We start from the raw sequence: 13,514 nt of genomic DNA, 5'->3' as shown, positions 1-13,514 counted from the left end.
CTGGAGGTTTGACCCGCTTAGCAATCCGGAAGCGTGACCCCCGGACTCTCGAACCTGAGATCCGGATCTCTTCCCCGAGATTTCTAGAGCTTCAGCTTTTAAAGTTCCTGGGTTATTTCCGGGTCTCGGATTTCGGCATTCTTCCGGTTCATAGTTAAACCTGGAGTCTGGATGCACTGACTGTCTTGAGCCGAGTAAACATGACCTGACGGTTTGAGGTGTGGTCATCCCGGCAATTTGCTCATCGATGGACTTGAAAACAAGACTGCGCAAGGCCTGCGATGCCTGTAGTATTCGGAAAGTGAAGGTATGGTCCATTTGTCATAATCTTCCGGAAAATACTGATTTCCATGCAAGTGTGATAGTGGTGGGCCGCCTTGTCGGTCGTGCGCTAGCTTGGATATTCCCTGCACCTATGAAAGACCAAGCAGACGCCGCGGGCCTCCTAACCGCCATGCGGAGGCGTTTAAGAAACAAAAGCGGGAACCTGAAGATGCAGCGTCGCTGAGCCCGGCAGATTATCCGTCGGTGACGACAACTCCCCTAGCAACGCCATTCGCCAGCCCTCAATCTACATCGTTCCCTCTTTCGGCGGAGTCGATATGCTCTTTGCACACGATGCAGATGTTGCTCGATGACTTTTTTACTTACATCCATCCTTTGGTCCCAATTCCACATGAGCCTTCTTTTCGAGCAGCCTTTGAGCGTCGGGAAGATGTAACCAATCACACGTTTTTGGCGCTTCTGGCGTCAATGATTGGACTGCTAGTGGCTTCCTTTCCTCGACGACCTAAACTCCGACTCAACACTGAAGCCGAACGCACCGCTTTCCCCAATTCTATGACTCTAGTAAAGCGATGCCTTGACGTTGCCATTCAAGCTCGCGGGACCGGATATCTTGATCGCAACGCCACAGTCTACGATGCAGCGATCAGCTATTTTCTCGCTATATGTGCCGGCTACATTTACAACATGCGCCGGTGCCGTGTGTACCTGTCGGAATGCCGAGCCATGCTTCAAGTGTATGATTTATGCCGGTCTCCGACCACCACCACCCACCCGTCCTCGACATTAGGACCTCACAGCCCGCCGTCATCAACCTCAGTAATGGTGCACGATCAACCAGCACATACTTTTACGGAAAGCCAAGGCGTCGATCTGATCACTCAAGAGCTCGGCCGGCGTCTGTTCTATGTCACCTTGGTCGGATATCAGACATTGTACCAGATGGGCTCTTCAGATCTCAAGGTTCATGTTCCCCCAGAGACACCGACAGACCGTTATCCACCACTCCCACTGGATATCGACGATGAATTTTTATTCTCAACACATGTTGAGCCGCAGCCATCCGACCGAGTTTCACAGCTTGTCGGATTCAACGCAAATGTCCGCGTCTACAGTTCATATACCACCCTGATAGCTTGGGAGATAGCGTTCGGCAGCGGTCAAATCTTTGATTGGGAGCACCAGCGCAACTGCATTTGGGACTGTCTCAAGAAAGCAAAATCTGCACTAATCGAAGTTCCCGCTGAGTTGTCCCTCCACCATCCGAAATACATATCCCCGACGGGTTTGTCAGGTCTTGGCGCAGATGACACAATCTTCAGCTACTCGAATGATCGTATCCATCAAGAACGACGTGCTATACAATATGAGATACAGAAAGCCAATATATACGCTAGTCAGCTATGTACCAGGTCCTATCTGGTCGAGAAGTACTGGAGTCTTTTCGAGACGTTTTCAAAGTACGGAAAGTCACCTAAATTCACAACCCCGGGCAGCACCACACCACATATCAAAATTGAAGGAAGACCCAATCCGGTACCGAGTCCAAGTGCGAGTGCGACTCCCACTGGTACAGCCCCGTCAGAAACCAACACCCAAGCTCAACCCCATGCACAAACAGACTATATTGGCCGCATGATGGCCGAAGAGCGTAAACTGGTCATCAAAGATCTCTTTGTGCTATTACGAACAGTGAATGAAGTGAACATGGAGCCGAACGGCGCAAGCATTGTACGTCCCCTTCACTCAAAATATAACTATCTATCATGTATCAAACTAACAAAAGGGACTTTTTTTACAGACCAATAAAATCCGACAAGTAGCCTCCACCCTCCTCAACCTCTCCCACCGACCGAATCAATCCAATACCGAAATCCCAAACCTCACAACCGCTGCCGCACCATTACCATCACCAACGACCGCGCCGCCAGGCCTTCACATTCTCACCGCCGCAGAGGCGGAGTCCTACCTGCATGCATTCATCGAAACACTTGTCCGACTGGAATGCCATTCGCCCATGAGTGATGCAGCCAGTCCTGCAGACGGCTTCAGTCCGCAGATGAACGGCCGATCTATGAGCTATCTGAGTGATTATGAGCGGGATCAAGAGGAATTGAGCCAGTGGGCGAGTTTGAAGGAGTATCAACAGAAGTTTGCGGGAGCTGGTGGTGTGTTGTATCAGTTATAGCGTTTTCACCAACTTCTTGATGTTGTTCTTTTCTCCGCAACATTCGTGTGCATTTCTTTCGCGTGCATTTCTTTCGGGATAGGAAGGCTAGGGGTTCTCGCTCGTTGAACCTCGAATGAGCGGCGGACTATCCTTTATAAAAAAGAAATGAATGACAACGTGGCCATTTGGCCATGATATTTTAACATATACACATGCGCTGAAACAGCAGCACCTTCCCTAATTACATTGATTGTATGCTTTTCTTCCGGCCCCTAGTAAATAGAGATGCAACAACGCCCAGACCCTGAATGCAAGTCAACCATGTCGAGAGAAAAAGGAAAATATAATACAAAATTTGAATGAAGACCATGAGGGGAATGGAGTGTTACATGACCCAAACAAATAATACAAGCGGCCATCACGGCCGCACAGATAGTGAGATCAAAGAGCGAGTCATCTCACAGATAGCGCTTCTCAGAGATCTCCTCGTAGCACTGGACATGGTCACCAGGTGCGAAATCTGTCCAGTTTTCGAAAGCGATACCACATTCTGTGTCTTTGCGCATTTCGGTGACGTCTTTCTTGACGTTCTTGAGGGAGGTCATTGTGCCTGTTGAGAAAGTTAGTTTGGTCCAACCTTAGGAGTTATTTGTGTTGAGCTGCTTGTGATATGCTTACCATCATAGACTATCTCCTCCCCGCGAAGCACCCTGACCTTGCGAGTTTTGTTGATCAGACCGTTACGCACACGACTTCCAGCAATAGCCGTCTTTTCACGTCCCTTGACAGTAATCTCAAACACCTGCTGGATCTCGGCTTCTCCGGTCACGCGCATAGTGACCGATGGGGGCAGTTTTTCACTGAGAATGGCTTTGATGTCATCAATGAGTTTGTAAATGATGTTGTGGTCCAGAATTGCGACGCCCTCGTTCTCTGCAATACGCATGATATTAGGCTCGATGGCCTGGTTGAATGAGATGATCTTGCCCTTGGCACTGCCAGCATGTTCGATATCGAATTCACTGACAGGGCCAACTCCCGAACGGATGATATTGGCAAAGACTTCGTTGTTACCAACTGCTGCAACGGAGTTTAAGACCGCCTCCACGGAACCGTCCACATCGCCCTTCAGGACGAAATTGACCGACTTGGGACCCGTTGGTTTGACTTCCTCCGTTGTTTCTTCCTCTTCCTTCTCGCGCCTACGCTTCTCGAGAAGATCACGACGAGCCTCATTGATGGCAACGACATCGACACCCATCTTCTGGGTATCAGACTTCTCCAAGCGGTAATCCACAACGTCCTTGGCTTTCTGCTCGGTTGGTGCCTGTAGGAGCTCGGTGCCAGCACCCGGCTGCTCTCTCCAACCATCGATTTCGACGGGCATTCCAGGCGTGGCTTCACTGATGCTTACGCCGGCTTCATTGCGGAGAGTGCGGACACGAGCCCACGCGGTACCGGCAACAATGATATCGCCTGGCCGCAGTGTTCCACGTCGAATTAGAACGGATGCTACACGGCCATAAGACTTTGTAGAGGCCTCAATGACCCAGCCTTCAACATTGCAGGTGGTAGCTGCGCGGTGGTCAAGCATTTCCGAGAGCGCGACGATGGCTTCTTCCAGTTCAACCATTCCTTGTCCAGTTTTGCCGCTGACACCGATAGCCTGAACGTCACCTCCATAGTCCTCCACATGGATACCATGAACAGAAAGGTCACCCTTAACTCGATCAGGGTTGTTCCCCTCCTTGTCGATTTTGCTGATGGCGACAATGACGGGAACCTTCGCTTGGGTGGCGTGCTTAATTGCCTCGATAGTTTGCGGCTTGACACTGTCATCCGCGGCAACCACAAGCACCACAATGTCGGTCACGTCGGCGCCTCGGCGACGCATTTCCAAGAATGCAGAATGGCCAGGGGTATCAAGGAAGGTAATGGCTTTCCCGGAAGGCATCATTACGGAGAATGCACCAATATGCTGGGTGATACCACCATGTTCAGAAGCCGCCACGGATGACTTTCGCAGCCAATCCAAAATCGTGGTCTTGCCGTGATCAACGTGACCCATAATGGTGACCACGGGTGGCCGAGATGGCAGATCAGATGTGTCCTCTAGTTCAGGAGCAGCATATAGATCTGCCTTGCCGCTGTCGAAGATGGCCTCGTAGTTGAATTCGGCTGCCACCAATCCGGCAGTTTCTGCATCGAGAATATCCCTGTACGTGATTTCCTCAAAGCCCATATCCTCCATTCGCTGCACAAACTGCGCCGGCCGCACGCCAACGACATCGGCTAGGTTGCTAACACTGATGAATTCGGGCAGGTAAAGAGGAGCTGGTGCTGCCGGCGTGGCAGCCTTCTTTGCAGCCCTTTGGGCGTCCTTTTCTTGCTGCTGGCGTCTCCGCTCTTTGCGGAGGCGTTCGCGACCTTCCGAGTCAAAGTCGGCCTCATCAGACCCACTCTGACGTCCCTTACGTCCATCACGGCGCTTCATAGGCTTCGGCGGCGGCTGTTCCTGTGACTCTAGGTCTTCTAGCTGCTTCAGTGCAGACATATCCCAAGACCATTGATTCTTCTTGAACTCTTCTATTTCCTCCTTTGTTTTGGGTCGGTCAGATTCCTTTGAGTGGCGCCCTGTGGTTTCCGTTGTACTCGGCTGAACGTCTTGTTCCAACTCAGACAAAACCGAATCCCCTAATCGCTGGAACTTTTTAGTGTACTCGGAAGGGGATCGGGACTGTCTGAACTGTGAAGGTCCGGGAGAATCGCTATACTCTCTGGTTATCCGGAACTTTGGCTGGGGGGCGAATGGGTTTTCTTCTTCAAATGCCGGTTTGGTTCCTCGGGTAGACGGGTTTCTCTGCTGATTCCGTGAGGTTCCTTTGGGCCACCTCATGAAGCTACCTGCATTTTCTTCTTTAAACGGGTTCTGCTCTTGAGTGGATGGGGTCCTCTCCTGATTCCGTGAGGTTCCTTTGGACCACCTCATGAAGCTACCTGCGCTTTCTTCTTTAAACGGGTTCTGCTCTTGAGTGGATGGGGTCCTCTCCTGATTCCGTGAGGTTCCTTTGGGCCACCTCATGAAGCCACCTGAACTCTCCTCTTTAAAGGGATTCTTCTCTCGATTGGACGGGTTTCTCCCCGGATTCCGTGGGGTTTCTCTTGATCCCATCATATAGGCATCTTGATTATCCCGAGGGGACACGCGCCGCGCGTGCGGTTTCCTCTGCTGGTTTGATTGCCCTGAGTCCCGTTGCTGATTTGACTGTTCGCGCCTCCGTTGTGGTGGTGCAGGTGCTGGCGGCGGCGGTTGACTATTGGCGACAAGGGTTTGGCGCATCGTTTGTTCTGCGAAACTTAAGCCCGTCGATGGCGTAGTTTGTTTAGGGCCCCATCGGTTGCCGAATTTGGGCTTCGCCGGCTCTGTATTTGAAGCAGGGCCATCATAATTCCCATTCGATGGATCCGACGAGTTCCAACGCGTCGCGGACAACTGCAAGGTCCGTCGAAGTGTGAGAGCTGTTAGAGTGGGTGTTCGGTAGGCTGAATTCGACCACTCAGCCCGACGCGATAGCTGTAGTTTTAGTTAGATACAGTTGCAACACTTCAAAATGGCGGACTTACCCTGCAGACTGGCCGACGATACATCATTCATTAGTCTATCCACATCTGGATCCGTCAACTTTTTTCCCTTTCCAGAAGTCCGAGAGGATGAGCTTATGTCACCGCTTAGGTCAGCTGCGGGTATCAAAAATGTTTATGTAAATTGTCCGCCGGTAAAGTCATGTGCTTCGGCATTCTTGTCGAATCAGAGGGCAGATGGCGCCATAGCGATAAGCGGGCTCGATATAAAGTCTGGAGTCTCCGGATTGTGTCCTTGTCTATACTTTGGTCGTTGCAATTGAATTCTTTGAAATATGGAGACCGAAGTAATTGACAGTTTGGATAAGGGCGGCGGTGCCCTCCGCACCATCAAGGATTTGGCCGCGGGCGCAGCGGGTGGAATGGCCCAGGTTCTCCTCGGTATGTGTGCACCCTACCCTACTTTGTTTGAATTCCGGGGGAAAGCCATGAACACCATGAGATGAGAATCTTGCCATGAGTAGTGCTTTCGCGGGGAAATATTTAAACATGCAAAACTAAAGCAATTGCTAACAAGAAACTAGGTCAACCCTTTGGTATGTGGTCTGCCTAAAGCGCATCTCAGGAGGCATTGGTTAACAACTCGGCAGACATTGTCAAGGTGCGCCTGCAAACTACCACTCAGTACAAGAGTGCGCTAGAGTGCGCAACCCAGATCTTCAAGAACGAAGGTCCCACGGCCTTCTATAAGGGCACACTAACCCCGCTTATCGGTATCGGTGCTTGCGTGAGTTACCCCCGCGGCCAAGGTCCACTCTAGACGGCTCCTCTAACCAACCAATCCAGGTGTCTGTCCAATTCGGTGCCTACCATGAAGCGCGTCGCCGCTTGGAAGAGCTGAACAAGAAGAAATATGCCGACTCGACCCTTTCTTACACCCAGTACTACTTGGCCGGTTCATTCGCCGGTATCACCAACTCGGTCCTGTCAGGCCCAATCGAGCATGTGCGTATTCGCCTGCAGGCACAGCCACACGGCGCCGGCCGTCTGTACTCGGGCCCTATCGACTGCGTGAGCAAGCTGGCCGCACAGGGCGGTGCCCTCCGCGGTCTTTACCGCGGCCAGGCAGTTACTCTCATCCGTGAGGCTCAGGCTTACGGTGCCTGGTTCATGGCCTTTGAATTCATGATGAACCAGGATGCCAAGCGTAACAACGTCAAGCGCGAAGATCTCTCTAAGGCAAAGATTGCCATTTATGGTGGTCTAGCTGGTGAGGTCCTTTGGCTCTCCAGCTACCCATTCGATGTTATCAAGAGTAAGATGCAGACCGATGGATTCGGCGCGCAGCAAAAGTTCAGCACCATGCGCGACTGCTTCAAGAAGACCTATGCCATTGAGGGTCTCGGTGGTTTCTGGAAGGGCATTGGCCCTACTCTGCTGAGAGCTATGCCTGTTTCTGCCGGAACATTCCTGACGTATGTTTGCCCTTTACTTTGCTCCCTCATGATGCTTGTGTTTCTAGGATTGCAGCTAACCCCTCTTCCTAGTGTCGAGTTGGCCATGCAGGCTCTCGGTTAAAGGTCCCGTAAGGGTGGTTTTTTATGATGAAAGTTGACGCATTTGGTTTTTATTCGGTTTCACTTGAATTCTTTGATATCCAGGGCTCGTTAAATACCCCACAGTTGGATAGAGGTCCACTAAAAAAGTGAACGGCATTTCAAAGCTTATAGAGATCTGTATCCATGTCTGACATTGAGCAATTGTGAGATTCGATATACGTATACAGTGTTTCCAATATACAGAGTTAGGATTCTTACACTGCCAATGGGAAGTCCCCAAAGAACTCCTACCAAGCTGTAGGAAAATAAGCTAGAGTCAAACTGGCAAACGGCTCCGCAAACCACGAAATATCTGCCTCCGCACTTGTAGGGCTACTAGCAGGGATAGTGCAACCCTCTTTTCAAGTTGATCTATAATCCTTGTTGAAGTCAACCGTAACAACAAAAACATACGTATATATATCAGCAAGTGGTGTGGCTTGAATAGGTTGAAAATAAATCAGCAGTCGGAATATACATCATTATATGTTTAGTGTTCTTCTTACGAGGTTTTATTGTATAAATATCCGGTGATTCAGAGCAAAGCTGATAGTGTTGAAATGCGGTTGACGCCTGAGGCATTCATGCAGCAGCCTCGGCAGGCAAACCCTGATGTCATCTGTCCAGGTCATCGCCAACCTATCTTGCTTCGACCTTCCCAATTGCAACAACTATGCTCTGTGGTCATATTTGAATGTGTTGGTGAATCCTCATTTCGTATCTCACAATATACCACTTCATTTTCCTTTGCTCGAATCTCGCCCTATGCTTACGACCATGGCCACAGCCACCGCGCGACCTGTCTCCCTCCTCTCGACTGTTCTCCTCATATACCCTGCAACATTATTACTCGGGTCTTTGTACTCAACAATCTCCCCAACAGCACACAATTCCAGAGATTTGTCCGGCTCTTCCCCACAGCCTGCAAGCCCTCTGGCGCCATCCCTGGCTACAGACCTGCACCTATCCGAAAGCCCCGTCAACTACTTCGCCCGAAAAAATAATATCTTCAATCTCTACTTCGTAAAAATCGGATGGCTATGGACCACGGCCGCCTTTGTTTCACTCATCATATTCCAACCCCTCTACTCTTCATCTCGCCGGGAATCCTCCTCACAGCAAGAAGCACGTTTCCGACGCACCCTACAAGCTATTCTACGCTACGCACTCGCGACAACAGTGTGGTATCTTGCAACACAATGGTTCTTCGGGCCGGCAATCATTGATCGCGGTTTCGTGGCCACAGGCGGAAAATGTGAACGGGCTCTTGAGGAAGCCGGGAAGATGGCCGCTGGACAGAGTAGCCCAACCGCCCTAGAAACGCTATTCACAGCAGCCACGTGCAAAACCGCTGGCGGTGCATGGAGGGGTGGACACGATATCAGTGGACATGTGTTGATGCTGGTTCTGGCCACAGGACTCCTCGCATTTGAGGCTGTCGGGGCTAGCGCACGCGCACCCGTATGTTTGTCACGTTCTGATCCTACTGGGGACGCGGGACGTGAGCGCAAAGCCAGTGACGCCGATAGCACTACAGTAATCGATTCAACCACGACTGGCGGGTTCGCGAGAACGTGGTCACTCCGTCTTGTTTGGGGTGTTGTTGGCCTTGGCTGGTGGATGCTCTTCATGACCGCGATTTGGTTTCACACTTGGTTGGAAAAGGTGAGTACACTCTTCGCCAAACCCCCACCACGATAAACGTTCCTGTTGGCTAACGATTCATTTAGTGGTCTGGTCTGTCCATTGCTTTGAGTGCTGTGTATGCCATCTATATTCTTCCAAGACGGATAGCACCATTGAGGGACGTGGTTGGACTTCCGGGAGTATAGAGATCTGTTTTGTCTGCGAGATCTGATTCTCAGCAGCTGTGAATATACCGAATGATAATGATAGATTGCATTGTTTTTGGGCATGGAGAAGTGCTCAAGTCGTCTTTATCCAGACGTTGAAATTCCTGGTTATACATGGAAAAGTCGCCTGTACATTTCATGCTTTGGCTGCCTTCAGACATTCTACTGTCGAGCCTGTCCATGGATATTGTACATCGTAGAGTGATAGAAAACTGTTCATCTCTTCCTTGACATTACATCACATGTGATTTTGTTCATTGCTGGGATGTTGGCATTGGTTCCTGTCCCAGGAACCCAGCTTGAAATGCTGGGATTGACGTGTCAAAATATCGAACTCATCATAGGGGGCTCTTTTAACTTACCTCCTGGAATCAACGCCGACGCATACATCACCCGCGTGATAGGCCTCAAGTCCTCTGGTGTCAGATCATCGGATATGGATAACTGCATGTATGGATCCCAAGCGGCAATGATGGCATCGGAGTAGCATTTCAAATCGACTGTGCGTTCTTTTTCCGCATTCACCTCCGACTGGCACTGGATGCCCATGCAGGTCCCAAATTCGCGAAAGGCCAACCGAAATCGGATGTTGCGCTCCAAGTATTGATTGATCTCGAACAAATTATCTGGAATCATCAGTCAGCTTGATTCTTACTGTCCTATGTTGTGTCGCGGGGATTGACACAAAGGTGACTGACATATTTGCTCGAAGCATTTCCCCGCCAGGTCAGCAGCCCAGCGCTCTCGCCCGGAAAACCAATGTGCCGTCCATAAAGTCATACCCAAATCCAGAGGATCACTTGAAACAAAGTGCTCTCCTTTGCGCTCCATCGTGCGTCTGTAGTCGTCAATCTCCTCGGCTAAGAAAGCACCATCACCTGCTTCCATGGCGGTATCTTGCAGGAGTCGAAAAACAACAAAGCCATCAATCGGATCAAGATTACCTTCTGACTTGACCATTGGCTCTGACAGATCCATGCTCATTTTCCATATCATTCTCGGTCGAGCTGCGGCGCGATCAACAAAAAACTTTGGGTGTATCGCTTTTGCCAGCTCTATGGCTTGCCTGTTGTACTTCAAATCTCCCGATGCTTTGGCCATCCTGTTCAACGCAAACATCCAAATCGTTAGATAATGATGATATTGCCCATCACCATCTGGACCGCGAGCATCTGTCTTGCCGATTCTCAATCCACCGCCTAACGGGTTCGCGTCTGTTGCTCCTCGCAGTCTTGAGCGGCCGTCTCGATTTCTACCCAGAACGTCATGGACAGTCTCAATCAGACGAGCAGCTAACACTAAATAACGGTCGTCGCCAATGGTGTCACTGCCAGTTCGTTTATATTCGCTATGCATTGTGAGAAAGTTGACAACTCCGAAGGCATCTGTCCATAGGTATCGCCCCCGGTGACCGCCTGATCTTGGTGGTGGAGTCCAGGTTTTTGGGTCTTCGATGCTGCTGAAACTCCCGTAAAGAGATTCCATGGCTTGTCCAAAGCGGTCTAGGCGCGGTGATGGACTGCTGATTGGGAGAGCCATTCTCGAGGTATGTGCCTTCGCAACAGGATGAATGATTGCTTTTCTAGCAGTGTTCTGCTTGAACAATAGCAATCTAGACAACTGCATTTGTTATAGATTTACATTCTCGGGTGTTATTTATTCCACTATCATCGGAATTGAAGCAGTGTGGTTTGCCTTCGACGATGAAGTCATGATGACTATTTAGCTGCGGGGATGTCAATAATTCGCTGGGAAAACTCCCGCGAAACAAAGAGCATATGTTGTATTGATGAAAGAAGAATAGAAATGCCGTGTGTAATCTCCGGCATTTCTGTACTCAACATGTTTATCTACGTGACATATTCTGCGTGAGGATATTCCAACCACAGCTTAACCGTCCATGCGCTTGGCGTCTATATTCCGAGCTACAAAAAAGATGCCTCAGCTACAGGAGCTTTTCAATTCAGCAGTGCAGCCCCTGCCTGTAATTGAGGACAAGAGCTTCGCATCACACTTCGATACTTTTGCAGGAAACCAAGTGATTCTTCTAGGAGATGGGAGTCATGGAACATCTGAGTTCTACTCTGCACGGGCAGAGATTACAAAGCGACTCATTGAGCGACATGGCTACACCATGGTCGCTGTCGAAGCAGACTGGCCGGATGCAGAGACCATCGACCGATACGTGCGGTTGCGCCCAGGCCCCAAAGCGCAAATTGGAGGAAGTGTGAAAGGATATGAACCATTCAATCGATTTCCCACCTGGATGTGGAGGAATTCTGAGATGCAAGAGTTAGTTGAATGGATGCGTGATCGAAACCAGGCCCTCCCACCCGAGCAACGAGCCGGTTTCTACGGACTGGACCTGTACAGCATGGGTGCCTCGATCGGTGCTGTGATCGACTATTTGGACCGAGTAGACCCACAGGCAAGCAAGCAAGCGCGCCAGCGGTATGGGTGTCTAGAGCCCTGGGTCGACGATCCCACTTCGTATGGTCTGGCATCCCTTCGAGGCATGGAAGACTGTGAACGCCCGGTGCTGAAGATGCTTGGAGAACTTATGGAGCGACGGCTTGAATACATCGGCTCGCGGGATGGCGATGAATACCACAGCGGCGAACAGAATGCCCACCTGGTTCGTGACGCGGAGAAGTATTACAAAGCAATGTACTACAGCTCAGCAAGTTCATGGAACCTGCGCGACATGCACATGTTTGAAACCTTGGAACGTCTGTTAAAGCACAACGAGGGAGAGAAAGCCATCGTGTGGGCACACAATTCCCACGTCGGGGATGCACGCTATACAAGCATGGGCTTTCGTCGCAAGGAGCTCAACATCGGGCAACTATGTCGTGAGCGACTGGGACGCGAGAATGTGACCATTCTTGGGTGCGGAACTCACACTGGCACCGTTGCAGCGGCCCATGAGTGGGACGATGATATGGAGGTCATGTCCGTCCGTCCATCCCGGGACGATAGTTGGGAGATTGTGGCCCATGATACTGGGGTACCACGCTTCGTGCTCGACCTGCGTCAGGATCGCATAGATCCTTCTCTGCGCTCAGCGATCGCTGCTGAGCAACGCCTGCAGCGTTTCATTGGTGTAATCTACCGCCCTGATACTGAGCGCGCCTCCCATTACTCGCAAGCCCTCCTCCACAAACAGTTTGATGGCTATGTTTGGTTCGATAGGACCCAGGCTGTTAAACCTTTGGAAGTCATCCAACCTGACACGCCGCTTGGAAAGGGCGAAACGTATCCATTTGGACTCTAGTGATGTACTTCTTTTGTTGGTCAAAGGCTAATGCTTTCTTTCTTCGGTATCTTCGTCTCTTAATGCTGTGCTTCTTCAGTGTACCTAATTACTATACACATGTTGAGAATTACAGTTGACTCTCCTTAATCATCACTGAATCCATTCTTCCTGCATGCAATTTTAGTGCTTCCGATGCAGCTTTGAATTTTCTATGCGGTTTCCTGCAGTGGCCACTAACATAATGGTGTCAGTATCAGACCATGTTCCGGTACAGATAGTTGTGCCGTCTACCGGAATCCGTTAAAAGTGGTTTATTTCGGTTCAAAGGCCGAGCCTTTTAATGTCCTCTGCCCAGGTGTGATCCTAAGATGGAGCATTTTCCGAAAGGTTCGGAGATTTCCCGGAAGTGATGGGAAGTATGACCCAAAACGGACAGGCTGACCCGATCAGGTCAATCAGATCAATCAGATAAGGCGGATCAAGTGGGGGCCATGTCTTTCCAAGGTTTGTACATACAGTGTGCTTGGTCCCTCTTGCGTTGTACTTTGTAAAGTGTTTCTTGTAAGATTTGACACTTTCAGACCCTTGACCGTCTCTCTCATTGGCCTCGAGAATCACTTAACCTACACAGTACATACCCCCCGTACAAAAAAAAAAAAAACGAGATTCCGATCACCGGTGAGATCCCAAAACGGAGGTCGGCAATTAATTTTTTGACTTTTTTCGACTAGCTTATGTTTAGCTTGTTTCTCTAGCCAATCTGCTCTTAG

At 50.2% G+C, this 13,514-nt stretch overlaps 6 protein-coding genes across 6 annotated transcripts; 4 read left to right on the top strand and 2 right to left on the bottom strand.

Moving 5' to 3' along the window:
- Positions 1 to 247: 247 nt before the first annotated feature.
- On the top strand, positions 248 to 2,473 carry N7455_002876 (uncharacterized protein; the record flags this gene model as incomplete). Its single annotated transcript, XM_040955053.2, has 3 exons — positions 248 to 307; positions 358 to 2,016; positions 2,087 to 2,473. 3 exons carry the CDS (start codon positions 248 to 250, stop codon positions 2,471 to 2,473), a joined length of 2,106 nt encoding a protein of 701 aa, XP_040814409.2.
- A 440-nt stretch (positions 2,474 to 2,913) lies between these two features.
- N7455_002875 (translation initiation factor 2) lies at positions 2,914 to 6,106 on the bottom strand (the record flags this gene model as incomplete). The annotated part of the gene is made up of 3 exons (XM_040955129.2): positions 2,914 to 3,065; positions 3,134 to 6,029; positions 6,080 to 6,106. 3 exons carry the CDS (start codon positions 6,104 to 6,106, stop codon positions 2,914 to 2,916), a joined length of 3,075 nt encoding a protein of 1,024 aa, XP_040814416.2.
- A 266-nt stretch (positions 6,107 to 6,372) lies between these two features.
- On the top strand, positions 6,373 to 7,615 carry N7455_002874 (uncharacterized protein; the record flags this gene model as incomplete). Its single annotated transcript, XM_040955174.2, has 5 exons — positions 6,373 to 6,478; positions 6,622 to 6,633; positions 6,688 to 6,824; positions 6,884 to 7,512; positions 7,585 to 7,615. 5 exons carry the CDS (start codon positions 6,373 to 6,375, stop codon positions 7,613 to 7,615), a joined length of 915 nt encoding a protein of 304 aa, XP_040814351.1.
- Positions 7,616 to 8,247: 632 nt separating this feature from the next.
- On the top strand, positions 8,248 to 9,631 carry N7455_002873 (putative inositol phospholipid biosynthesis protein Scs3; the record flags this gene model as incomplete). The annotated part of the gene is made up of 2 exons (XM_065604374.1): positions 8,248 to 9,300; positions 9,366 to 9,631. 2 exons carry the CDS (start codon positions 8,248 to 8,250, stop codon positions 9,465 to 9,467), a joined length of 1,155 nt encoding a protein of 384 aa, XP_065462865.1. The 3' UTR covers positions 9,468 to 9,631.
- Positions 9,632 to 9,742: 111 nt separating this feature from the next.
- On the bottom strand, positions 9,743 to 11,027 carry N7455_002872 (uncharacterized protein; the record flags this gene model as incomplete). The annotated part of the gene is made up of 3 exons (XM_040955239.2): positions 9,743 to 9,795; positions 9,851 to 10,114; positions 10,187 to 11,027. The coding sequence occupies 3 exons, from the start codon at positions 11,025 to 11,027 to the stop codon at positions 9,743 to 9,745; spliced, it is 1,158 nt and encodes a 385-aa protein (XP_040814488.2).
- A 397-nt stretch (positions 11,028 to 11,424) lies between these two features.
- On the top strand, positions 11,425 to 12,762 carry N7455_002871 (putative erythromycin esterase; the record flags this gene model as incomplete). The annotated part of the gene is made up of 1 exon (XM_040955270.2): positions 11,425 to 12,762. One exon carries the CDS (start codon positions 11,425 to 11,427, stop codon positions 12,760 to 12,762), a length of 1,338 nt encoding a protein of 445 aa, XP_040814457.2.
- Between the last annotated feature and the right edge of the window lie 752 nt (positions 12,763 to 13,514).

The sequence above is a fragment of the Penicillium solitum genome (assembly GCF_028829755.1).
Source record: "Penicillium solitum strain IBT 25940 chromosome Unknown utg000001l_segment0_segment0, whole genome shotgun sequence".
Lineage (NCBI taxonomy): Eukaryota > Fungi > Ascomycota > Eurotiomycetes > Eurotiales > Aspergillaceae > Penicillium > Penicillium solitum.
This window is presented reverse-complemented; position numbering and strand designations above follow the sequence as displayed.